Below are 23824 nucleotides of genomic sequence, written 5' to 3' on the forward strand. Positions count from 1 at the left end.
CCTGAATTCTGTGCTGAGACTGCACAGGGGCCAAGCCCTCTGGAGGAAGCAGCACCAGGTGGATATGCCCAGTCAGAAGACACTGGTCTTGTGATCCGGCATACTGGATCTCTTAGTCCTCACCATGGGTCTGAGCTGGGAAGGAAGCAGTAAGGACAGAGAAAATCTAGTACGTCTGTTCCTGGAAGCTCCATGCTGATGGCACAGTCCCAGAAATGCACACAGCCTGTGGTTGCCTGGAGTGAGCCGAGGGCTCAAAGCTTTTTGTTCTCTGTTAGCTCTTAAGTACTTTAAATCCCAGGAATTCCTGACTCCCAAACTCATTCTTCCACCAGGCTGTTGAGGCACCCAGGGTAACTGGGTATTTTCCTTTAGCAAGATGAATAGATCCCAAAATCTGGAAGGAGGGTGGAGATGGTGGTGGGTCACAGGAAAGACTGATTGCTTACAACTCGTTCTCCTTTTAGGGCAGTTTCCTAGCAGCTTTGTTGAACCTGTGGATATTCCCCCTTTGAAGCAGGGAGAAAAACTGTTTGTTTGTACCAATGACTTCACATCTCAAGAGCCAGGGAGCTTGTCATTGCAGAGAGGTAATCTCCGTTCCCTTCCTTTGCTTTGCACCTCAAAAGCCTCACCTGTCCTTCCGGATGGATGAACATAGTCACAGCATCCTGCCTAGAGTGACAGAAGAAAGAGGTGAATCTCCTAATTCCTCATGACATGGTTCATGTCAAATCCACCATGGTCCTCTAGGCTTCTGCCACTTTGATACCAGTTTCTCATATCTGTCATTACTCATGAAACTCCAAAAATTGGCATCACCTGATCATAGTAAATTTACAACCACCTTTTAACTGACCTCTAATCTCCAAATCTTAGACTTGCATTTGGAGGAGAATGAAAGCTTTGATGCACTTGCACGGCTTTGCAGCCAAACTGTGTATCTTAGATGTACAAGAGGCTGCTGATATTTCATGCCTTAATCCCATTCTGTGCTTGTGTGCATCCCCACCATGCACTGTGCTCTGACAGAGTGCCAGTCCTCTCCCTCAGCCAGGAGGGAACACGGGGAGGCAGGGAAGCAATAACGAGAGCAGTTTTGAACTGGTGTGTCTCATTCTCTGCAGGAGACTTGGTGATCCTGGGGGGGTCCCTGGCCTCCAGCTGGCTCCAGGGCCGAAGCAGCTGGGGTTCCAAGGGCTTTTTCCCCTCATCATGTGTGAGGGAGCTGTGCCTTTCAGTTCAGAGACGTCAGCTGTCCCAGAGCACTGTCCTGGAGGTGCCTGCCTACTCATTGGGCCAAGCCCGGGCCCTGATGGACCTGTCTGCTCAGCTGGAGGAGGAACTGGACTTCAGGGAAGGGGATGTGATCAACATTGTTGGTGTCCCAGAGCCTGGCTGGTTTGAGGGTGAGCTCAGAGGCTGCAGGGGCATCTTCCCAGAGGGTTTTGTGGAACTGCTTACTCCTCTGCGAGCACCAGGAACCTCAGTGGATCCAGAGCCCACAGGGACTTGTGACACCAATGGGACAGTAGAGATACCCCCTAAAGATGATAAGGAGCCAGGGATTACTTATGGTGTTGCCCTCTATCAGTTCCAAGCCCTGGAGTCCAAGGAACTGGATTTTGATGTGGGTGACAGGATTCGGATTGTAGGCATTCTGGAGGATGGCTGGCTGGAGGGGGAGCTGAGAGGAAAACGTGGCATCTTTCCACACAGATTTGTGAGGCTGGAAGCCTCTGAGGCTTGCAGGGAAAAGGAGACTGCTGGGGATCTGCAAGGTGGAGGCAGTTGTGGATTGACCATCCATCAAGATCCAGAAAGCACTCGCTCGGAAGCTCCTCCTTTGTCAGGGAAAGATAGCAGGAAAAAGGAGGATGGCTTGGCTGCATACCTTGAGCCTGCTACTATTTTGTCTCACAAGGCAGGGAGGTCAGAGGGCCCTCTTGACATTGACTTGAGACAGCACCAGGCCTTTCCCAGCGCAGGACACCAAGAGCTGCATCCCAAAGGTGTGGTGGGCTCGGTCCCCTCTAACCACACAAAGACAGTCAATGGCGTTCTCCCCTCTGCTCAGCTGCCTCCCCCACAGGGTGACAGGCCTGGCCAAGCAGGTGAGCTGGAGCCTGGGGGGACCATTTCAGCCACCCCAGGAAACTCAGAAACTCAGTTCCTCCCTAAGCATGAAGGAGACAGCCCCACTATGCCCTTGCAGGCTCCCCACTTGCCTCAAGATCCTAGCAGGAGCCAAGCGATTTCATCTCCTAATAGCTGGGCAGCATCTCAGGAGAGCCAGAGCAGGTCCCAGGACCTAGACAGTTGGATGGACAGTAAACTGGAGAAGTCCAAGCTATGTTCCAGCTTAGGAACCGACCAGGTGAGCCTGGACAGATGGGCTGGGAGCTGGGGGGAGTGCTGCCCTCTTGCAGTGCAGGGGGACAGCTGCACGGACCTGGACTCCAAACTGACGGAGCAGCTGGCCCAGTTTGAGAAGAGTTTGTCAAGTACTGGTGCGGAGCAGGACAAGGTCTCCCGTCACTTCTCTATCTTGGACTACAGCTCTGAGAAGGACATTGTCCGTGGGTCTCCTGAATCTGTGTCCCACTCCAGGCAGGCAGAGAGGAGAAGGGCCCTGAGGCCACCCCCTCCTCGGCCCAGCAGCCTCGCCACAACGGCTATGCACATGCAGGGTGGCCAAGTGCCCAAAGGCAGGTCGCTGTCCTTCTCAGTCAAGCCCTCCCGGCCTGCGCCCCGGCCTCCATCCAGCAACCAGCGGAAAAATGCGGCCCCTGCACAGCCCCAGCCCAGCACCCCAGAGCAGCGGGTGGAGGAGGGACGTGAGGACTTGACACAGGCAGGATCAGCCTCCTCCAGCTCCATCCTGCTGACTAGAATTGGAGAGGTGGAGCGAGATCTGGAGGCGTACAGCAAGACCCGTGCCGAGCTAAGCCTGATGCTGGAGGAGCAGCAGGATGAGCTGGTGAGAGCAGAGACCATGGAAAACCTTGATTTCTGTGACTCCAACATTGAGAGCCTCAGCATGGAGCTGCAGGAGTTGAGAGGTGAGTCTACAACAGCATGGGATGGGGAATGCTTCAGGAGCACAGGTGCCTCTGCTGTTTTACAGACACTGTTGAAGGCAGTCTTTTATATCCTTTAATTCTTGATTTAAATCATTTTGTAAGCACTGTTACAGTGCAAATCATCATGATTTTGCCTTGGAGAATCACAGTGTCTTTCTCTGGTGGTCTTCTCCACTTCCTTTTCCTTCCAACTCCCCAATCTCCTCTTCCAGTCCCACCATACCTTCAGAGCCTTCATCTCATCCACTCCCAGTATGTCCATGATAGAAAGCAAAACCACTGCTGCTGCAGTTCCAACTTCCCTGCCTCATCCCCTCTTACCTGTAGGGGAGTGTGCAGCAACTTCAGGGTGGCTTTGCTGGTGATCCTGCAGTTGAGATTTGAGTTGACGTCTGCTGTGACTGCCCCCAACCTGCCAAGGCACTGGGTTTCCTGTGGTTTCTGCTCTGGTGCTAATATAGACCTGTGGAGATCTGTTATAAATATGAGAAGGGGTGCACAGAAAGGGACTGAACCTGACCTAGGAGTGGGATGTATTAGTGGGCAAAAAGTAAAGCCTGTGCTCCTGTCATCCTTGGAGTACAGGACAAGAAAACGGCACTGTTCTGTCGGTAACAGCAACAAAGAGCTTACAATTTCAGCTACAGAGCATATCTGTAGCTGAAAATGTGACTTTTGTTCTTGCACCCCAGAAAAAAATTACTCAGGAAAGAGGAATGTCCCATGATTATATCAGCACATTTGGTCTCTGAAACCTGAAGATGCCATGTAAAGATCAGTGCTGTTAATTATATTATACTTGATATTACAGTAGACAAATGGAAAGATGGGATCACATACATCTTCTCCCCCAGTCCCTTCCCAGGCTTCTCCCAGGGGCTTTGACACTGCAGTTCTGTTACTGAAACCCACGATGTGCAGGAAACGTGGGCACTGCGTGCGGGAGATGGAGTGAAATGCCAGCTCCTGCCTGGGAGTTACTCACTCTGACTTCATTGCCTCCATCCTCCCACTGCTCAGTCAGTGCTGGGGGGCCCAGACGCTTTGCTGCACGATCATGTCTGAGGCAGAGCACACAGGAATGAGGGCTGATATGGGCACACCAGGAAAATAGGGTGACAAGCAGCTTCCCCGTCAGTGGTGTGCGAAAGAGATGCTTGGAAGGAGGCCTAGATGGTTTGAAGCTAGATGAAATAACTTGAAGGTAGGAAGAGGAAAATCGAGGCTGAATCTCAAGGGAAATTTCCTGATGAGATGTATCTTGCTGGGAAATGTCTCCTACTGTCCCAGTGCTTCCTGGCAGAGGACTGATCCTGTGGAACTTGTTGGTTCCTGGAACTGGAAGTTTTAGGCAAGAACAAATGCACTATCCTGAGGCATCCTCAAGCTAGTATCCTTTCAGTAGTCCTGGGGGATTTTTCTCCAGTTCAAGAGATCTCTCTAGCCCTATGATAAAGATGTCTCCTGCCCAAGCTCTGTCATGTCCCTTCTGACATATCTGAGTGTGGCCAGAGAGGATGTCTTGCTAGCCCAACTCTAGTGCAGCAGGCAGAACAGTAGCTTGGTGCTGGATCAGCTCAACAAAATGTGTTTGTGCCATGCCTGAGGCATGACCTCTGTCTTACCACTGTTAGGGGAACATGGAGACACTGGAGGCAGAAAAGCTGTCTCTAAGCTTTGACCAGCAATCAAAGCAGGGCAGGCATAGTCTTAAAGGGGGAATAGTTCATTGTGGGGAATCCAGCCCCTCGGTGTCTCTTTTGGGAAGCCAAAGGAACAGTAGGAAATACGTGGTTTTCTACAGTAAATGTTTCAAATCATCAGGTTGCTTTTCTGGTGTGTCTTGTGAGCACACTGGGGTTTCACTGATCACCAGGCTAGGGCAGGATTAGCACTTGCCCTCCTGCAGCTGGAGAGTCCATTGGTTTTATTTTTGTCTTCTACCAGCTGAGAGCATGGGCTCTGTGTTTCTAACAAGTGCTGCAAGAACCTGAGACATGGATGACATCCACAGACTCTCACGCTCTCTGTCAAGGGCATGTTTTGGTTGTCTCTTGGTTTCTTAAAGGAGCTTTGAGTTTGGCATGGAGAATTGGGAATATGTTGTGCCCTGCGGTGAGAGGCATTACTGGAGTGCATATTTCTGTAGCCTTCTGGAAACTTAATTTGTGTGTTGGCACCAGACTTTCTAACCCAAGTAATCCTTTCAAGCCTGTTCCTGTCAGCGGGTGGAGCAGCTGTTCCCCCTGGAGCAGGGAACCGTGCAGCTCTGACTGCATGGCACTGTGTAGGCACTGGTCAGTCTGGCAGGGAGCAGCTCCTCTCCTGATCTTTGTGTGACTGTGGGTAAGGGCTGGGAAGAGGATGGGCTCAGCATCAAGGTGGAGCCAGGGGCAGCCTGAAGGCCTCAGTTTGTCCCAGCGAGGTGTGGAGCAGGGCCCAGCCTTTTCTAGACCATGTTGTTTCCTCCATTCCATCAGGGGTGGGAAGAAGATCTGGTATCCCACCTCTGCTTTGTGATTTCCTGCGGTCTCACACATGCTCTGTTTCCCTTCCCTGAGGACATTGGTCTCTGGGCAGGGCCTCTGCATGCTCCAGTGCCCTCCTCTTCCCTGCCTCAGAGCTGCCTGCGGAGAGGTTTTGGCCAAGCCGTGGAGCCGGTTTGGGCGGTGAAAGCCTGCCCAGCCTGGCTCACCTCCTTGCTCGGGGCTGGTTACTGATTACTTTGGGCAGCAGGTGGAGGAGGCCAGGGCTGCCAGCGATTGGGCCCGTGCCTTTGCGGGCTGGTTTCAGGAAGCAGCACCTGCGTTTCACTCGGGACGGCAGTGCTGGAGCGGAGTGGAGAAGCAGCGTCAGCCTGGGGTTGGGCTCAGGGAGCAGAGGGTGAGGGGAGTCGGCCCCTGCGCCACACCCCACAGGACTATGTGCACCTGTCCTTAGAGGAAGCGCTGCATGGAGGATCCGAGACAGGAACGGCGGCTCCTCAGCTGGGAATATGAGGACTGTTGTGCTGTACGGAGAGAGGACGTGGCTGGCTGCAACGACAGGCCCAGGGCGACAAGGAGGCAGTACCCGGACGGCCGAGGAGCAGACCGCGGCTGGGACAGTTCCAGGAGACAGGAGGACATCTCTGTGGACCAACAGAGTGGGAATGGAGACTCTGGAGGTTTTTGGAAGGGAGACATGCAGTACATGGACTGCAGGAGAGCAGACAATGTTTGGGAAAGCAAAAGACAGGATATAGAGGACAGAAACTACAGGGTGTATGAGAGGGAGGGTGTTCAGTACAGAAACTGCAGTTCTGAGATAAGAGGAGGACGGAACAGAGAGGACAGAGTACCTGGGCAGTATAAGGGGAGAGGAAGGCAGTATGGAGAGGACAGAGGCCTTGGAGACTCTAGGGCGGGGGGAGGGTGGTATCAGGACTACAGAGATCCTAGGGACTGCAATGAGAATGGAAGACATAGGAAAAGGGAACTGTGGCACAGGCAAGAGAGGGACTCCGGGGAGTACAAGGAGAGGAGAAGGCAGTATAGAGAGGATGGAGGCAATCAAGTATATAGGGAGGGGGGAAAGTGTTGTAGAGATGATGGAGGCCCTAGGGCATATGGAGAGCAGGAAAGACCTCGTGTAACTGTCAGGGACCAAGTAGAGGAAGAGGACATTGAACAGCGCAGGAGGCCCAAAGGCCATGTCACGGACCACAGCAGTCCAGACAGGGGTTGTGAAGTTCCTGCATTTGCAGTCAGGTCCTGGGGAGATGATAGAGTGAACCTGCGGTCAGGTACCTGCCACACACAGTTCGAGACTTGTGCCGTTGACTCTGATGGCTGTGGAGAGCTGGAAGGAGAAGCCCCAGAGCTTGGGATGCCAGCCAAGAGCAGCAGTGGAGCAGAGCACTCGAGGGTACGCACGGGCCGGCCGGACTGGAGCCAGGTCTGGGAGCAGGAGGTCGAGGAAGCAAACAGGGTGGGCTCCGTGCTGCAGCGAAACAGCTTCTACAGACGGACGGCTCCCAGTGCCCTGCGGCACTCAAAGTTTGTGCAGACCGCGAAGAAAAAGCAAGGTACACAGGGAAATCGTGGGCAATTCCCTTGGGCGTGCCTTCACCCTGCCCTGGCACCAGGGCAGCACTGGGAGTCTGGTACACGTGGGTGGCCAGCACAGACAGGCTCTCACAGGAAGGCTCCTCCCCGGGACTTACTGAAATGAGCATCATGATCATCACCCCTCCATGCAGCCTCTGTAGGGGATTTTGCAGAGGTCCAGGTGGGAGGGAAGTATCGGTGGCACAGACTCAAGGCTGTCCTTTCTGTTGCTCCTGCGTATTTTAGGTACCCTAAAACTTGTGGCCCTGGTTTGTCTGCTCTCCCAGGGCCTTGAGGAGGTTCCTCATGAGGGAAAGAGTGTGACAGAGTGACATGCTGGGGTTATTCCCACTGCCTGTTTATAACCCATCATGAATAGATTCTGTGTGTAGGAACCAATTCCTGACGCTGAGCATTACTATGGCAGCTGTTCACAGGCAGCACAAAACAGGAAATAGAGGAAGCTGTTGTAGCACTCAGACATATGCAGAGAGCAAGTACTCAGAGTTGCATAATTCACCTGGGCAGGACACTCAGGCACCTGTGTGTTGAGGGGCTGTCACCACTGGCAGTCTCTTGCATCGTGACCCCTGCCTGTGCTACAACAGTTGCATGCCCTGTGTCCTGGGTCCCCAAGCCATCCCTGGTCTCCAGTCCCATCAAATAGCACCCTGGAGCTGGAGAATTACCAAAGTGGGAGGCTTAGGCTGTCTTGGCGTGGGTGAAATCATTCTGTTGATGCTGTGGCTGCATGAGAGTCAGCTGCAGACAGATTTGTGCAACTTTGCTTGTTTCAAGAATATGGGAAGGGGAGGTGAGGAAGTGGCAGCAAGGGTCTGGGCAGAGGGACACAAGGAGCCCTTCTTGATGGACAGGCTTCCACATGTCTGAAAACCTGTTTGTTCCTGTGCCCTTTCTGCCAGCCTGTCTTATGTAGCTGTGTGTGTGAACTCTCTGTGAAGTGGGATTGAAATGGAGAGGAAAACTGTGCAACAGCTGGAGGCAGTGACTACCTTTGCCTTAGCATGAAATCTATCCTCTGGAGATCCTTGATTAAGCAGGCTGCATTTCTGCACTCTCACGCCACCCTATAAGGGTGGGACTTTGCTCAGCTGTGTCCCCAGGGTGGGGAGAGGGAGAGGCTTTATGGTGCCAAGATGTCCAAAGGGCAGCAGGGAAGCCAGGAGGAGGCCAGGAACAAAGTGGGATGGGAAAGGGTCCACAAAGCCTTAGGAGGCTGGAGCAGTGCTGGCTTCTCCAGCTTTTGCAAGAGTTGAAGGGACAGACTGTGATGCCAAGTGAAAGCCTATGCTCTTCAGGGTTATAGGATTCTTCTCTGCTGTGGCAGGCTCAGGGGCATGCGAGTAGCTGTGAGATGTGCAGGGCAGGATGCCCTCATCATCAGCATCAGCGTCTCACAGCAGAACAGGAGAGATGAAAACTCCAGGTATTTCAAACCTGGAGCTAGCACTGTCTGTGCACCCTGTGGCCTCTTTCTGGCTGTAATTGTCTGTTACTTTCCTGCTCTTACCCTGCTGGGGCACAGTGCTGGACCAGCAACAGCCCTCCTTGATATGTAATGCTTTGGTGCTGTAGCTGCCTCAGTGTAAGATCCCACCAGCACCTCCCAGTGTGCTTGGCAGCAGACACCCTCCTATGCAGCCAGCAGGAAAAAGTCAGCTCTGGTTCTCCCTCAGTGTGTGCTCCAGGCACCTTTTCCTAATGCTGTTTACTTCTCTAACAGGCTCCTCCTCCATCCACTGAGTTACAGAATTTGGGACTTGAAAGCCCCAGTAGAGATCATAGAATGGTTTGGGTTGGAAGAGAACTAGAGGGGCACCTAGTTCCAATGCCCCTGCCGTGGGCAGGGGTGCCACACACTAGATCAGGTTGCCCAGGGCCCCATCCAGCCTGCCTTGAATACTTCCAAGCCACTAGAGATGATCTTTTCTGTTAGCAGGGTTATCACACTTAGAGATTTCTGTATGGTGTGACTGGGTGACAGCTACTTGGTTAGAGCACCTCTTCTGGGGTAAGACTCAGACGTGGCTGCCTGACACATCAACAGGAGAACCCACCTGTCATAGTTTAGCTGCTTAGTCACCATCATGCTTAAAGGTTTTGCATGCTAATGTGTTGCATTTCAGCTCTGAACCCCAGCCTTTTTCTCCTAAATTAAAGCTTTTTAGTTGATGGATATTCTTCTCAGGCAGGTACTGTAATTAAGTAATTTTTCAGTTTTCAGTTCTTTGTAGTGAATGGAGTCTTAAAATACCCATGTCAAAGACTCACAGGGAGACCTTTAAGTGTTTATTCTTCCTGGTGCTCACTCATTTTTTCAGTTCAGACTCTTTTAAAACAGTGGACTTCAGAGCTGGGTGAGGCATTCTGGGTGGGTGTCAGCACTAGTTTACCTTGCTATGCTCCTGTGCCCTTGTCCAAAACCCCAGTGGTCCTCTGCAACATTCAGGGAACTCCTGTTGAATTTTGTCTTACCAAACCAAAAAATTACTGCCCAGAATACAATCCTGTATGTGGCTGCGTTTCTTGTTCCTATTAATACATGAATGTGTTTGTCTTGGTTTGAATAATTCCACCTTATTCAGGGTACCCAGGATCACTCAGTGACTCATATACCTCATCTTTATTTGTGATCCTATTGAATTGATCTTCACTTCTCCACATGACAGCAGTGATCTTCCATTTACTTTATTATGTGAGATTAACTAAATGCAGTCTCTGGAGAACCTGTTTAAAAATGTAAAAATGCCTTCTTTTCTGGATAGTCTCCACTCCACTAGCGGTGGATTTTCAAGATTCTTTTTTTTTTTTTCTTTTTTCCCTTTTTTTTTTCTTTTTTGAAAGAAATAAGCAGAAATTTTATTGTATAATTCTATCTTTTTGCCAGGTTTGCCAAAAATTGTACTCTCTCTGCCTACTTGTGGATTTGTGTCATTGTAGGGTTTCCTTTGTCCTGGATGGAAATAAAAGTCCATTATAAAGTAACATTTTATTTCCTCATTTAAAAGATGAAATTGAACTCTACCATCCATGGATTTTTCTTGATGTCTTTCTTTTTTTCATTTTCTGTGCTTCAGACTTCCTGGTGTGTCTATTATCTATTATCTGGCTTTCTATGTTTATTTACATATTTATGTTTGCTGTCTTTATTGAGGCACAGATGCAGGACAGATTTTTCATCAGTACTGTTCTCTTCATGTTTTTTGGACTGTCTATTTAAAACATCCTTTTAAAGAACTTTCAGCTTTCATTCTTTTGTCCAGTAGTGGTTTTGCTCACACTTCTGTTGGTGCCCTGCCTCAGCTTTAGCAGCTTAGCTCTTTTACACCATCATATTACTTCACTTTTTTCTCTGTCAAGGGTTGGAATTATCCTCTGCTCACACTGGATGCCATGGGGCTGTCTGGGCAACCAGAGGCTGTTTGGGGCCAAGGCTGTGGTTTTATCTGGCATAGAGACATCCTAACCAAGCAGTCTCTGCATTAGACATGTTTGGGACACAAAGTCGCTCCTGCGGTCCTAGAGAAGCATCCCTGTTCTGTCCCTGTTCAGCTCGCCGGTGTATTACCGATGTCTGGAGTGAGAGTTTTCACCCCAGCCAGATCCTGCTCCTGGCAGCGAGTTTAGCCTTTTGCTCCGATTAATTATTCCCTGCCCTAGTTTCATCGCCTCCCCTCTCGTGGTCGGCGGTGGCTCCTCCCCTCCCGGCCTCCACATACCTCAAATATTTGCAGCTGGTTTGTTTTGTCCCGAGTCACTGCTTGACCGTGCGGGGCTGCGGGCCGGGGGCCGGCTCTCCCGCGGAGATTGCCGGGGTGTCCTCGGCGCTGATGGGCGGCCCGTCCCTCTCCGGGCAGCGCTAGCGCCTGCCGGGCCGCGGGATGCTGCCAGGTGAGCCCTGAGGAGAGCAGCTGGGGCCCTGCAGGCTTGGGGGGAGCCCTGCAGCCTGAGGGACACGCTTCCCGTTGGATCTGGTCTTTGTGGGACAGCTCCGCTCCCAGAGCGGGGCAGGGAAAACCTCGAATTGCACGTGTGCTCTCACCAGGGGGTTGGGTAATAACGATTCGAAGTTTTTGTTAATTGGAAGAGGGTTGATGGCAGCGGCATTTCTCAGACGAGCAGGATGAGCCGTGATTGCAATAGCAAATCACAGCCTCCCCAGGAAGGGCAGAGGTAGGGTTGTGCTCCATCTTCACACCTCGGTGCCGGGGCAGGCTTAGGAGCTGGTGTTGGATCTCTCATGGGTCCGGCAGGGGTACTAGCAAAGCTCAAAAGCAACTGCTCCTGGGAGGCTGTCTCAGACCATCAAACCGAGGAGGAACAGGAGAATAGAATCCGAATCACTGAAAAACGTGATTGAAAACGTTGTTTTTGGAAATGTATTTCTGAATGCTTATTTGGCAACTGTGTCATGGGTAAACATGAATTTGTCACTGGATTGGAATTTGGTGGCTTCATTAAAAATGCGAGTCATATTCCTGCAGGCCAACAAAGCCCATTCATGCTGTGGTGTATGTCTTAGCATCTCCAAAGTTGATGGGCATGATGAATCAAATTCAAAGGTAACACTTAAATAGAAAATCTGTGGAGTAAAATGGAAATGCGTTTAAAAAATACTTTCTAGATGACCAAAATCCACAGCTATGAAATTGATGGGTTTCGTTAACTGCTTAATAAGCCTCATTTAAGGAAAGCTGCTATTAGACATACAAGAATGTGTGACAAACAGGAAAAAAATAAATTCATGACAATTAAGAGAGATAGTATGAAATACAAAAAGTGAAAGTTCTTAAATGCATCAGAAAGAAACACTAAGTAATACATATTGGTCAGATACAAGAGCCAAATATTACAAATAAATTCTGTATTTGAATATTTTGAGCTGTAAGTGTTTGGAAAGAAGCAGGAGAACTTTTGAGTTCATTGCTGAAGGAGGATGCTGGACTAGTGATAAACAACAAGAGTTCTAGGAGACTTGACTGCAGTGTAGCCTTGTTTTTGAAGGAATCTTGACATTTTCAGAAAGAGCAAGAAGACCAGAGGACATTTAATTTGTATGAGTTTTCAAAATCACGCAAATACTGATACAATGTAAGTGAGTAGAACTGATGGCCAGCATTGTACCAGGTCAACCAGGCTGAGCTGATGACTACTGTGGGCTTAAAAGCTGTGCAGGGAAAGTTTAAATTTCCCTTCCATAGGCAGGGACTTGAGACTTGCCAAAGAGCAATGTCACAGAGCTGGCAATCTCACAAGTGTGGGTTGAATCCTTGCCACGGGGTACTTTCTGTAAGGGCCTGACCTAGATTTACTTGTCTGGGGTTTGCTTGGTGGAGCGTGGGGAGCTGCTGCATTTGCCAGCAGTGCTGGGCATCCCCAGCTCTGTTTTGGGGAGCTGGAGCCAAACATGGTGTGACTGTGATTTAGCTATGGCTAAGGCTGGGAGCACAGCAGGGTTGATTGCCGGTGCGGTAAACTCTCGAGGCGTCCTGTACAAAACTTAATGTGGTGGCATTTTGCCTGGGGCTAAATATGAAATCCTGTTCTTTGACCAACACAAATGCCATCTTTTTCCATTTCTCTTCCCAAATGCTGCCGTACAGGTAATTTACGGCTGTGATTTTGGCTTGTCTTCATTTTCAAGATTCTTTCCAGCCCACCCCATGCAGTAGTGTCATCTCACTTGCCCACCCCCTCTGGGTTTCACACACCTGTTTGCATTGCAAATTAACACCTTGCTGTTTCTTCCAGGTTGCCTTCCCACTTGAGCTTGCTCTCCTGCAAAACAAATGCCAAGCCTTCTTTAAAATAACTCATTTGTTATTACTTCATTAACTCTCTGAGCCACAAAGACCTGCTGACTGTATTATCTTAGTGTATAGTTGTCCCTCCTGTACGTTTTTCTGCTCATATCCTGTTCAGTCTCTGAGTGCTGCGTCTCCGGATATCCCTGTGGGTGTTTGTGGAGGACCTTGCACAGCAGGGCTCAGTCTGCTGCTGAGACTTTGCAGATGCTGTGGAAATGCAAAGAGCAAAACCCAGCATCTGTTCTGAGGCCCTCCTTGCAGATTCCTGCTGCATTGGAATTGATAAAGTTCATCACTGGGGACTTGCTGGAAAGCCAAGACAGCTCTGATGGGGTTAGTTTTAAGGATACTTACTGGTAGGAATCAGTAAGGTGAGGCCTTTTCTTCCCAGCAATTGCCTACTAAATGTAGTACTGGTTGTGTCACTGGATCCTCCTCCATGGAGCTGGTCGTTTTGCCTCTCCCCAGGCTAGAGTTCAAGGCAGGGCAGCAGAGATGCCAGCCTAGAGAGATGAGTATCTTCTTCCCTCCCACACTGAGAGCATCTGTGTTTCCAGCTGGGTTTCCCATTTGCCAGGCTGGCACTGGGAATGATTTTGAAGTTGTTCTTTCTGCAGGGAGGCACGGTGGTTAGTCCTCAGCCCAGGAAGCTGTAAGAACTTGCTGTTTGGTGCTGATGCTCCTGGTTTCTGCTACAGCTGCTCTGCAGTGGGAAGGGCTGAAAGGGCTGGCATGGTTTCAGATAATCACGGGCTCAGTCAGTGTCTCAGCTTGTGTGTCACTTCTTTCTCGAGTTGTCTCAGTGTGAAGACCCCGGCCTGGGGGAACAGTGGACAGGATGCTCAGGCTGAGAGAGCAATTTTCCCGTGCCATGTTTCATGCTGCCATGCTGGGTACTGCCATCACTCTACGGAGCACGGCTGGGAGCTGCTTGCAGCCTGCCCGGCACCTGGGCAGAAGCGGCTGGGAGCGTGGGGCTCTCTTGGGCTTGTTGCACGGTCCTGTGGTACCAGGATAAGTCCCAAACCCTGCTGGGTGTCCCTGGGATTAAGCAGGGCTGAGCCTCCGTTGTCTGATGCTGTCATCAGAGAGGTCAGGGACAGGGAGATCTGGAAGTGCCTGTCCTGCAAAAACATTCCTAGAGACGTCTGAGCTGGGGCATGTCTGCAAACCTAAAAAAATTCCGCTGATGGAGCGCAGCTGGGGCTCCGTAGCAGAGGGCGCATTTGTGGAATCAGCCATTGACATGAAACGGGGTACCCGAGGCAGGCTGGCGTTGCAAGGGGCTCCGTGCTTCCCTGAGGTGGGGGAGACCCGAGTGTTCCTGGCCTCAGAGGGAGGGGTGACCCGGGAGGGGCTCTGCCGGGCCCGGAGGCGCAGGGGGAGCGCTGTGGCCGTGGTTTCGGTCCGAGGGCACAGCCTTTAAACGCAGGCAGGTGGGGCAGAGAGCGGCGGGGCCCAGGAATCTGCGAGGGGATAAAATGTCTCAATGGAAGCGGGAGGGGGCTGGGCCGGCCCGGGGCCGCAGGTGGCACAGAAAACCAGGAGGAGAGGCGGCCGCGGGGGTCTGGACGGGGCCGAGGAGGGCGGCCCGCAGCCCCGGGCCCTGCGGGCGGGGCGGCCCTGCCCGGCCCCGCTGGCCGGGCTCCAGCTCCAGGCTTTGCCGGCGGCAGCACCATTGCGGTGCCCGGGGCCCTCCGCGGCCATTGAGATGGAAATGTCCCGGGCCTGGAGAACGGAGACCCTGCTCCCAGCCTGAGGGAGGGGCGGCCGCCATTGCCTAGTGGGGGCTTCCCTCCGTGTCTGCGGCTTCCCGGAGCCGCGGAGCTGGAGAGCGGGGTGGGAGAGGGCCCAGGCCCCGGCCGGCAGCAGGGCACACCCTGTGCAGCAGGTTTGTTGCCCGCCGCGCCGGTGCCAGGGCTTTGCGGCGCTCCTGGTGCTGCGAGGGTGGGCTGTTGGAGCAGCCCTGGGGATGGCCCCTCTGGGAAAGCCCTTGGCCTCCCAAGAGTGCTGTTTCTCGGTCTCGTAGGTTACATGTGTAACAGTTCAGGTGCTATTTGTCTCCTGTCCTTCCATCCTTGCTGGAGCATGCTGATCTCCTTTATCTGTCTTGCAGAGATGACACTCCTGTCCTCCCAGACGCCATCCCTGGAGCCATCCTCGGCCACCACTGAGAGTGCAGAGCAAAGGATGCTGGAGAAGAGGGCCAAGGTTATTGAGGAACTGCTCCAGACAGAGCGGGACTATATCAGAGACCTGGAGATGTGTGTCGAGAGGATCATGGTGCCCTTGCAGCAGGCACAGGTAAGAGCTGGGAAAGGAGGGGAAGCTGTGATACAGCACTGGTGGATTGGGGTGAGGATACGGAATCCATTTAGTTCTCAGAGGTGACTACGCAGCACGGGAGCCCATAGAGGAAATGAAAGCTATTCTGAGGAGAGGAGGATGGTTCCCACAGCTCCCTGCACTTGTTGTAATAAGCCCATCTGCTCTGAGATCCTGCTGGACCCTCATCCTTCCTGGGAACAAAAGACCTGGCAGCAAGTATCACAGATTGATTTTTGTGGGGCAGGAAAAGTCTCTATTCATTTGGTTTTAGGTTAAATTCATTGACAGGAGAAATTAGATATGGGGTCTTGGCATGGGGACAGATTGAGTGGTAGGAGAAAGAGAAAACCAGGTGACCAGAGGCAGGAGTGGAATTGCTGGGAAAGGGAAGGACACTGTGGTAGGACACATAAGGAGTGAGAGTTTCAGTGCACTGGGGGACAAGGGAATGTGTACTGGAGTCACTGTGATGAGAGGAGGTCACACCAGGTGCCTGCTGTGAATCTGAGGACTGATGGATTGCAGAAGGGCAATGAGGGGGCTGTTGAGTCTAACTGGGACATGTTCCTCACCCAGGTCATCTCTTTTCCCATTCACTAGATGCAGAACATAGACTTTGAGGGCCTTTTTGGAAACATCCACATGGTAATTAACTTCTCCAAGCAGCTGCTGTCCACCTTGGAGACTTCAGATGCTATCGGTATGAATTCTGCTGTTACCTTTTCTCAGAAGGCTGGGATGGGCATTGTTAGTGGCAGGGCATAACAGTTTAAATGGTGGAAGAGGATCACTGGGACTGGGCTTTCTCCCTGCTGGTCCCCATTGCCACTCATCAGTCCAGCAGTGAAGCCAGGGAGATCTGTGTTACCCAGGAGTCACTGTGTGGAGACACAGTGCCTGTGGCCATCCGTGGCCCTTTGCCTCAAAGTGCTGCCAGCTCAAGCCATTCACACCTTGGGCTGCTTGTGCCTTTGCTCTGTGGCTCCTGTGACCAATGTCTCCACTACTGCCCCTGGGAGACCTGGATTGATTGAGCTCCCTGTGTTGGTGGGTGATGAGGAGGGGTCCTGCATGCCATAGTAGCACTGTCTTCATGACATGTGTGTGTGGAACAGGAATGCTGGATGTCCTGTTGAGATACACCAGTGTTTTTGGAGGCAGCTGGGGACCTGGAGACACTGAAGTCCTGCTTTGCTGCTGTCTGCAGGGCCCGTGTTCCTGACGCAGCGTGCAGAGCTGGAGGGCGTCTACAGGGTGTATTGCCAGAACCATGATGAGGCCATCGCACTGCTGGAAACCTATGAGAAGGATGAGAAGTTGCAGAAACTACTTTTGGACCTGCTGGATAGCCTCAGGTTTGAGCCTCTGGCTGGGGCAGCCACCAAGCTGGGATAGGGGGATCAGTTTCCAGCATCCCTGCCCCTCTGTCAGCGGTGTTTAGGCAGTTCAGGCAGTGACTGGAGAGGGTCTGACAGTGACACTGCATAGTTGACCAGGCTCTGGGTTCAAATGTCCCTCTGCCCCAATGCACACGTGCTGGGAAACCTGTAGACCCCCTTAAAATCTGCATAGAAACCACCAATGTATAGAGAAGGTGGCATGTCCCAGACTGAGGGCTCCTGTTCCCCAAACCCTGAGCCACCACAGCTGCTGAGGAAGGAGCTGCTTTGCCTGGCTCAGCGATTGCCAGGGCTCCGACTTGTGGAGATAACTGCCCTGGGAGCCGGCAGTGCTGACAGCTGCTCTGGGACAACAGGGCTGCCCACTGCCTTGGCAGCCTCTGGCAGGGCACAGACACTGGCTGTGGGATTGCACACCGGCCACTCCATTAACCCTTGCTTTTCTTTGCTTTTTGGCACTCTGTGGGCCGGCAGGAGCCTGTACAGTGAATGGTAAGTGGGTAGTTCCTCTTAGTCCCTGCTTGTCTCTCTGTGTTGGTCTGGCCATTCCCTTGTAACTAACCTTCTGCCACAGGCTGGGTGCATGCTGGGGTGCCCTAACAGTGCATTGTGGATGCGTGACTGGGAGGAGAGGGGTGTCTGTGGCATGATTGCAGCAGAGGCAGTGGGTGGGCTGTGCAGGCAGGCAGCACAAGTGATTAGGCAAGGGCAGGTCTTGGGCAAGAAACAGGATTTGGGAGCCCTCAGCCCCAAGCCCTGCAGTGACTGTGGTCCTGCAGTCAATCTGTCCTGCACTGGGGGACAGGTCTGGGCAGTTGGCTGGTGGAACAGCTTCTGAAACAAGTGGCTCTCTGGCAAGTGTGAGGCTGTGCCTATGTGGGATTTCGTGGTAGGTCTGGTAACAAAGAGGATCCTGGCTGGGAAGTATCACCTGCTGTGAGTGAGGAGCAGAAACTTGGGGTTGATCTGAAAGTACCAGGAGTTCAGGAGTGCAATGAATTTGAACATAAGGGTGGCTTGATTTAGGGAGTACAGTGTATTTAGAGGCATTGGAGCTTTGGATCTGGTTAGCACTGGTTTTAGGGGACAGAATGTGTGTTGCAGAGCTGGACTGACACCTGATACACCTCCTTTGTTCTGACTTTCCAGGGGTTGCACAAACTACATTAACCTGGGCTCCTTCCTCATCAAGCCAGTGCAGAGGGTGATGCGGTACCCACTGCTGCTGATGGAGCTGCTGAGTGCTACCCCTGAGGCTCACCCTGATAAGGCACCACTCACGGCTGCCGTCCTGGCAGTCAAAGAAATCAACGTCAACATCAATGAGTACAAGCGCAGGAAGGACCTGGGTGAGGAGCTGGGCAGTGCTGGGCACGGAGAGACAGGAGTGGGTGTGCTGAGGTTGGTGTCTGCTGGCCACTGGGCCTTAGCTTGCAACCACAGTCATGGAGGACCTCTCACTGCTCAGGGAGTTTGGCCCCATCACCTTTGCAACTGCCCTTCGAGTAGCTGCTAGTTGTGAGCAGATCCCCCTCTGCTTCCTCACGTCCAGCCCACCTGGTTCCCCCAGCTCTCCTCATGGATTAAGAGCTCTGGTTCTCCCACATCTCTCATGGCCTTCAGGCACCAAAACTAGACACAGTACCCAAGTGTAGCCTCCATGGGGATGAACAGAGTGGAGAAAATTATGCCCTTTGATACCTGCTGGCCATCCTCGCTGTTTTCCCTTGGAAGCCCCTGGTTTGTGCAAATCTTACACTTTAGTCTTTCCTCATAGCCCCACTGCATCTGAGGTGACATAAGCTGCCTATAATGATTGCTTGTTTTGCTAAAGAAGCAATATAGGCACCCTCTGTATGTCCAGGGACTACGGTACACCATCTCCTATGCCATCTTGTGCTGGCATTATGCTTAATCCTGTGGAAGAGCTTGAATTGTTTGCCTACAAACTGTAGGGAATCTAAAGAGCCAAACAGATGGCACCATGCTGGATGGGATGGGAGGTTATAGTACAATATTTTACAAGAGCATGTAGTGATAGGACTGGATAATGGCTTTAAACTAAGAGAATTTAAATTTAGATTAGATATAAGGAAAAAGTCTTTACAGTGAGGGTGGTGAGGCACTGCATCAGTCTGCTTGCAGACGTTGTAGATGCCCCACCCATGGAAGTGTTCAAGACAACATTGGATGGGACTTTCAGCAACTTGTCTTGTAGATGTCTCTGCCCATGGCAGAGGGGTTAGAACTAGATGATTTTTAGGTCACTTCCAACCCAAGCCATTCATTCACATAATGATATGTGGGGTTCTTTGAACTACAGAGGCTTGGGAAAGAGGAGAACTAACAAGGTGATTGTTGATGAGGCAGTGTAAGACATGGGTATTTGTACTTACAAGGGTTTTGATTTCTATATCAATCTCTTTAGTGCTAAAGTACAGAAAAGGTGATGAGGATAGCCTCATGGAGAAGATCTCCAAGCTCAACTTCCACTCTATCATCAAGAAATCCAACCGTGTGAGCAGCCACCTCAAGCATCTCACAGGATTTGCACCCCAGGTACTGTGCATCAGGTGCACCTAGACCCTGCAGTGCTTTTCCAGAGGTGTCTGCTGTCCCTCCACACCCCTTCCCCCTGTGCAGCTCTGATCCAGACCAGTGAGGCTGAGCTTAGGGGCTGAACCTCTGCTGTCCAGCTTGTGGGCAGGAGGGCCCCACATCTTGCAGTCTGGAAGGTGCTGAGTCCTGCATCGCCTCCCTTGAAACACTTTCTCTCACAGTTAAAGGATGAAGCCTTTGAAGAGACAGAGAAGAACTTCCGGATGCAGGAACGTCTGATCAAGTCCTTCATCCGGGACCTTTCCCTCTACCTGCAGCATGTCCGGGTGAGCCAGGCTGGTGGGATATCAAGCCTGTGGGGCTCTCCATACACTGCCCTTCCTGTCTGCACGGTGTGTCCCTGCAGTGCCTCTGGCCACAGCTCCTGCCTCAGCTCTGTTGGGGCTGGGTGGTCTGGGGGGCCCTGGAAGCCCCTTCTGGGCAGCAAGCATGGCTCATCTGTGTCTCCCTGCTGCAGGAGTCGGCTTGTATGAAGGCACTGGCAGCAGGGAGCATGTGGGACCTGTGCACGGAGAAGGGAAGTGGGGACTTGGACCAGTTCCAGAAAGTGAATCGTCTCATCAGTGACCAGCTCTTCTCCAGCTTTGTGAGTGAGGCTGTGCCCCTTTGAGGCCCACTCTGGGGGTCTGCTGCAGATGGGTGGGCCCTGGGAGGCTGCAGGGGAGTAACCTGGGAGAGCTGTGAGTATTCCTGCTTAGCTCTGATGCCTGGCAGTTTATGAATGTGCCTTCAGATACACTTTTTTTCAGCCCTCTCTGAAATGCTACAGCTCTTTATGTGAGTGGTTCAGGTACTTTGCCTAGAGTTGCCCATGCTGACAGAGTTATGTTAGGTTAAAGAATAATTGCTGTTGGAGGGGACCTCCAGAGCTCCAGTGAGTGCCACCAGGAGACAGTCACTGTACTGTCCTGGGGAGGTTGTGTGCTGGAGAGTGAGCTGGTGGCGTTCACAGCAGGAGAGAGCACCTTGTCTCACCTTCTCACTGCACCTCTGCCCACCAGAAAGAGCGGACGGAGCGGCTGGTGAGCTCGCCCCTGAGCCAGCTGCTGAGCATGTTTGCGGGGCCCCACAAGCTGGTGCAGAAACGCTTCGACAAACTCCTCGACTTTCACAACTGCACCGAGCGAGCGGAGAAGCTGAAGGACAAGCGAACTCTGGAGGAGCTGCAGTCAGCCCGCAACAACTACGAAGCCCTCAATGCCCAGCTGCTGGACGAGCTGCCCCAGTTCCTGCGCTTCGCCAAGGAGCTGTTCGCCAGCTGCGTGCGGGGCTATGCCGAGGCACACTGCGACTTTGTGCGCCTGGCCCTGGAGGAGCTCAGACCCCTGCTCTCGGTGGGTTCCTGCAGTGCAGGCAGCGCCCTGGGCTCCGAGCAGCACTAATTGTGAGGGGTTTGTCCCTGATCTGTACTGGGACCTGTCACATTGTGGGGGAAGCAGCTACTGCAGTTTCAGGCCGCAAGTGTCTTGTGGAGGGCTCCTGTCGGGGATGGTGTCAGGGCAGGGAATGCTGGGTTGTGTTGCAATTGTGTGTAGAAGGCTCTTGGAGCAGTGGCCAGAGAGCATTCACCTGGGAGAATTTCAGGTCACAAGTTTGAGGACCGCTTAAAGCTGAGTCCAGACAGGACTGGGCAAAACCTGGGCCTGATGCAAGTCACAGGCAGGACTCAGACCCCTGCGATGGTCTACGCTGTAGCTCTTGGCCACTTCTTCCAGCAGCTGTTTCATAACTAGGATCCCCGACTTTGCTCTGGTTCCAGTTGCTGAAGGCATCTGGCAGGGAAGGGAACCTCATTGCCATCTTCCAGGATGAGCACAGTCGAGTCCTCCAGCAGCTCCAGGCCTTCACCTTCTTCCCGGAGTCCCAGGCAGCTCCCAAGAAGACTTTTGAAAGGAAAAGCATGGAACGGCAGTCTGCCCGGCGGCAGCCCCTCGTTGGCTTGGTGAGTTCCCTCTGCCTGGTCAGGGCTCGCAGAGCCCAGGACAGCCACTCACAGCTGCCTTGTTCCTCTGCAGCCAACCTACTTCCTGCAGTCAGATGACATCCGAGCTGCCCTCCTGGCCCGCTATCCCCCAGAGAGTCTCTTCCAGGCAGACCGCAATTTCAATGCTGCCCAGGACCTGGATGTGTCCCTGTTGGAAGGAGACATTGTGGGTGTCATCAAGAAGAAGGACCCCATGGGCAGCCAGAATCGCTGGCTCATAGATAATGGGGGTAGGTGGCTGTTCCCTGCCCTTGGAGCTTGCTGGCAGTCCCCTCCTCTGGTCTTGCTGTGCCCCAGTCTGAGCTCCCTTCCTCTCCCTCTCTGCAGTGACAAAAGGCTTCGTGTACAGCTCCTTTCTGAAGCCCTACAGCCCCCGCCGCAGCCACTCGGACGTCTCTGTGGGCAGCTACTCTTCCAATGAGTCGGAGCACAGCAGCTCCTCTCCCCAAAGCAACGCCACGCTGACCTTCGGCCCCAGTGGGGCAGCTGTCACCTTCACTCAGAAACCCCTGCAGGAGTCTGTCTCCCCAGCAGATGTGTACCAGTCCTCACAGCCCCCACTGGAGGTGGATTCCCCCTCTGTAGCCCAGCTTGGCTCTGGTGACAGGACAGCCCCACTGCCTGGTATGGTGACATCTCAGCGCCGCTACAGCCGCCCTGAGCTAGGCTGCAGTCCCAGCTCTCGCAACGGGCACCCCACCAAAGCACATCTCAGACCCACGCCCTCGGTGGAGGACAGAGACTCTGGGCTGGAGAACAGCGAGTCAGAGGGCAACCAGGTGAGTCTTGAGCCACCCTCATGGGACTGGGAATGCCGAGGGCTAACTGCTTTGTTTGGCTGAGGACTGAATCATCTTCCTCCCTGGCATTGACCAGGAGGATGTAAGAGGTGGGGTATGAGACCTTTTCTTTAGACAGAGGTGCAGAGGCAGAGAACCGGGCTGCAGATGGGGGTGGGGAGAGGCCAGGATGGTGCCAGGGCTGTCACTGGGGAGAAGGACAAAAGCCCACCCATCCTATGCAGTGTGAGATTAAGGGTGTGTGGTATGACCATCTAACTGATGCTCTCCCCTTGTCTGGCAGGTCTACTACGCTCTCTACACCTTCAAAGGCCGAAACACCAATGAGCTGAGCGTGTCAGCTAACCAGAGACTCAGGATCTTGCAGTTTGAGGACATCACAGGCAATCAGGAGTGGTGGCTGGCCGAGGCCCACGGGAAGCAGGGCTATGTGCCCTCCAGTTACATCCGGAAGACAGAGTACACGTGAGGCAGCAAACAGAGCCTGCACCCCATGCCTTGTTCCTGCTGGGACTGCTAGGGTCTGGAGGAGGCTGGCCAGCCCTGCAGCCCCCACTGCTGACCCTTAAGGCTATGCCTCTCACAGCTGTGCAGTGCTCCTGGGCCCAAAACACTGGCTGCCGTCCCCCCTTTGGGGGAGAAGGAAGGGTGGGCTGGCCAGGCAGGCAGAAGCAGGCAGCTTGTGTGAGGGCAGGGGTGAGTTCACCTCTGAGGTGTGTTTGCCTCCTGTGTCCAGCCAGGAACAGGGGAGCAAAGCTTGGGCCTGTTGCCTGCCCAGAAGGGTAAGGCTTGACTCAGGCTGAGAAGCTGCTGTGGATTTAAATTGTGGAAGGCTAATGCTGAGTTTTTGGAGATTATCTTTAGTCAAGTAGTATTAAAAGCAACCCAGACTTCGTGAATATGCTCCCTGTGCAGCAGGAGCCTGGCCTCACCTGTCTCTGCACGACTCGGGGTGGGACATTTACACAGTGCCTGGGGAAAGCAGCTCTGAGGTTTGCTGGGAGAAGTTGAGCTCCAGGCCTGGGATGGGTATGGCCATCTCCCTCTGCTTGGTCTCCCAGGGGCTTGGCCTTTCCAAGGTTTGCCACTGCCAGCAGCCCTCACGTTCTCATCTGTCAGGTGAGCCAGAAGCCCAGAACGCCATACCCTTACCACCACAGTATTGGCTGTGCCCAGGACCCATCTTTGCACTGATGTGCCCAACTGAGGGCAGAAGGCAAAGCTGTCCTCCAGCCTGGTTTCTAGGGTCTCTGAGCAAAATTGCCTCACCTGTGCTTTCCTGCACAGCATTGGAGAGGGTGCTGATATTCTGAAGTGGCAGGACCATCCCTGGGGGGGCTGTGGTGCCTTTTGCTGGGTTGGGGTGTGATACTGCTGCTGCCATGTCCTGAAGGGAACAGGTTCCCTTCATGGGGCAATGTTTGTATCCCCTGTACGGCTGCTCTGCAAATAAAGATTTGCCCTTGTGTAGAGAAGGCGCCTTTTCAAGTATTGGGAGACCTGGGAGGAGCGTGGCAAGTGCTGCAGCCTTCATGCAGACCCTACAGGGCCAGGTAAAACATTTCCCTTTTGGTGGGGTCCAGCATTGTAGTGCCTTGGTGTTTGTGCCAGCTGCAGCTCAGGCACGAGGAAACCCTCACAGGAACCTTCTTTATTAGGATGAAGTGGTTGTACTGCCCTCTTCCCTCAGCTGT

General features: G+C 52.8%; 1 protein-coding gene across 5 annotated transcripts in view; it reads left to right on the plus strand.

The window, feature by feature from the left end:
- The window catches only part of DNMBP (dynamin binding protein), a 33914-nt gene extending 10281 nt beyond the window's left edge, over nucleotides 1–23633 (plus strand). For 2 of the 5 annotated variants that reach the window (XM_040071114.2, XM_040071115.2), the window contains exons 3-17: nucleotides 468–590; nucleotides 1128–3062; nucleotides 15116–15303; nucleotides 15928–16027; nucleotides 16535–16682; nucleotides 17202–17219; nucleotides 17877–18076; nucleotides 19156–19286; nucleotides 19508–19612; nucleotides 19804–19932; nucleotides 20348–20680; nucleotides 21106–21288; nucleotides 21362–21560; nucleotides 21658–22109; nucleotides 22414–23633. In XM_040071114.2, coding sequence (XP_039927048.1) covers nucleotides 468–590; nucleotides 1128–3062; nucleotides 15116–15303; nucleotides 15928–16027; nucleotides 16535–16682; nucleotides 17202–17219; nucleotides 17877–18076; nucleotides 19156–19286; nucleotides 19508–19612; nucleotides 19804–19932; nucleotides 20348–20680; nucleotides 21106–21288; nucleotides 21362–21560; nucleotides 21658–22109; nucleotides 22414–22599 — 4430 coding nt within the window. In that variant the 3' untranslated portion in view covers nucleotides 22600–23633. The other 3 variants (XM_040071117.2, XM_040071119.1, XM_058421519.1) reach the window with 3 other exon arrangements.
- Nucleotides 23634–23824: the final 191 nt, after the last annotated feature.

The sequence above is a fragment of the Hirundo rustica genome, chromosome 8 (genome assembly GCF_015227805.2).
Source record: "Hirundo rustica isolate bHirRus1 chromosome 8, bHirRus1.pri.v3, whole genome shotgun sequence".
NCBI classification, from domain to species: Eukaryota; Metazoa; Chordata; class Aves; order Passeriformes; family Hirundinidae; genus Hirundo; species Hirundo rustica.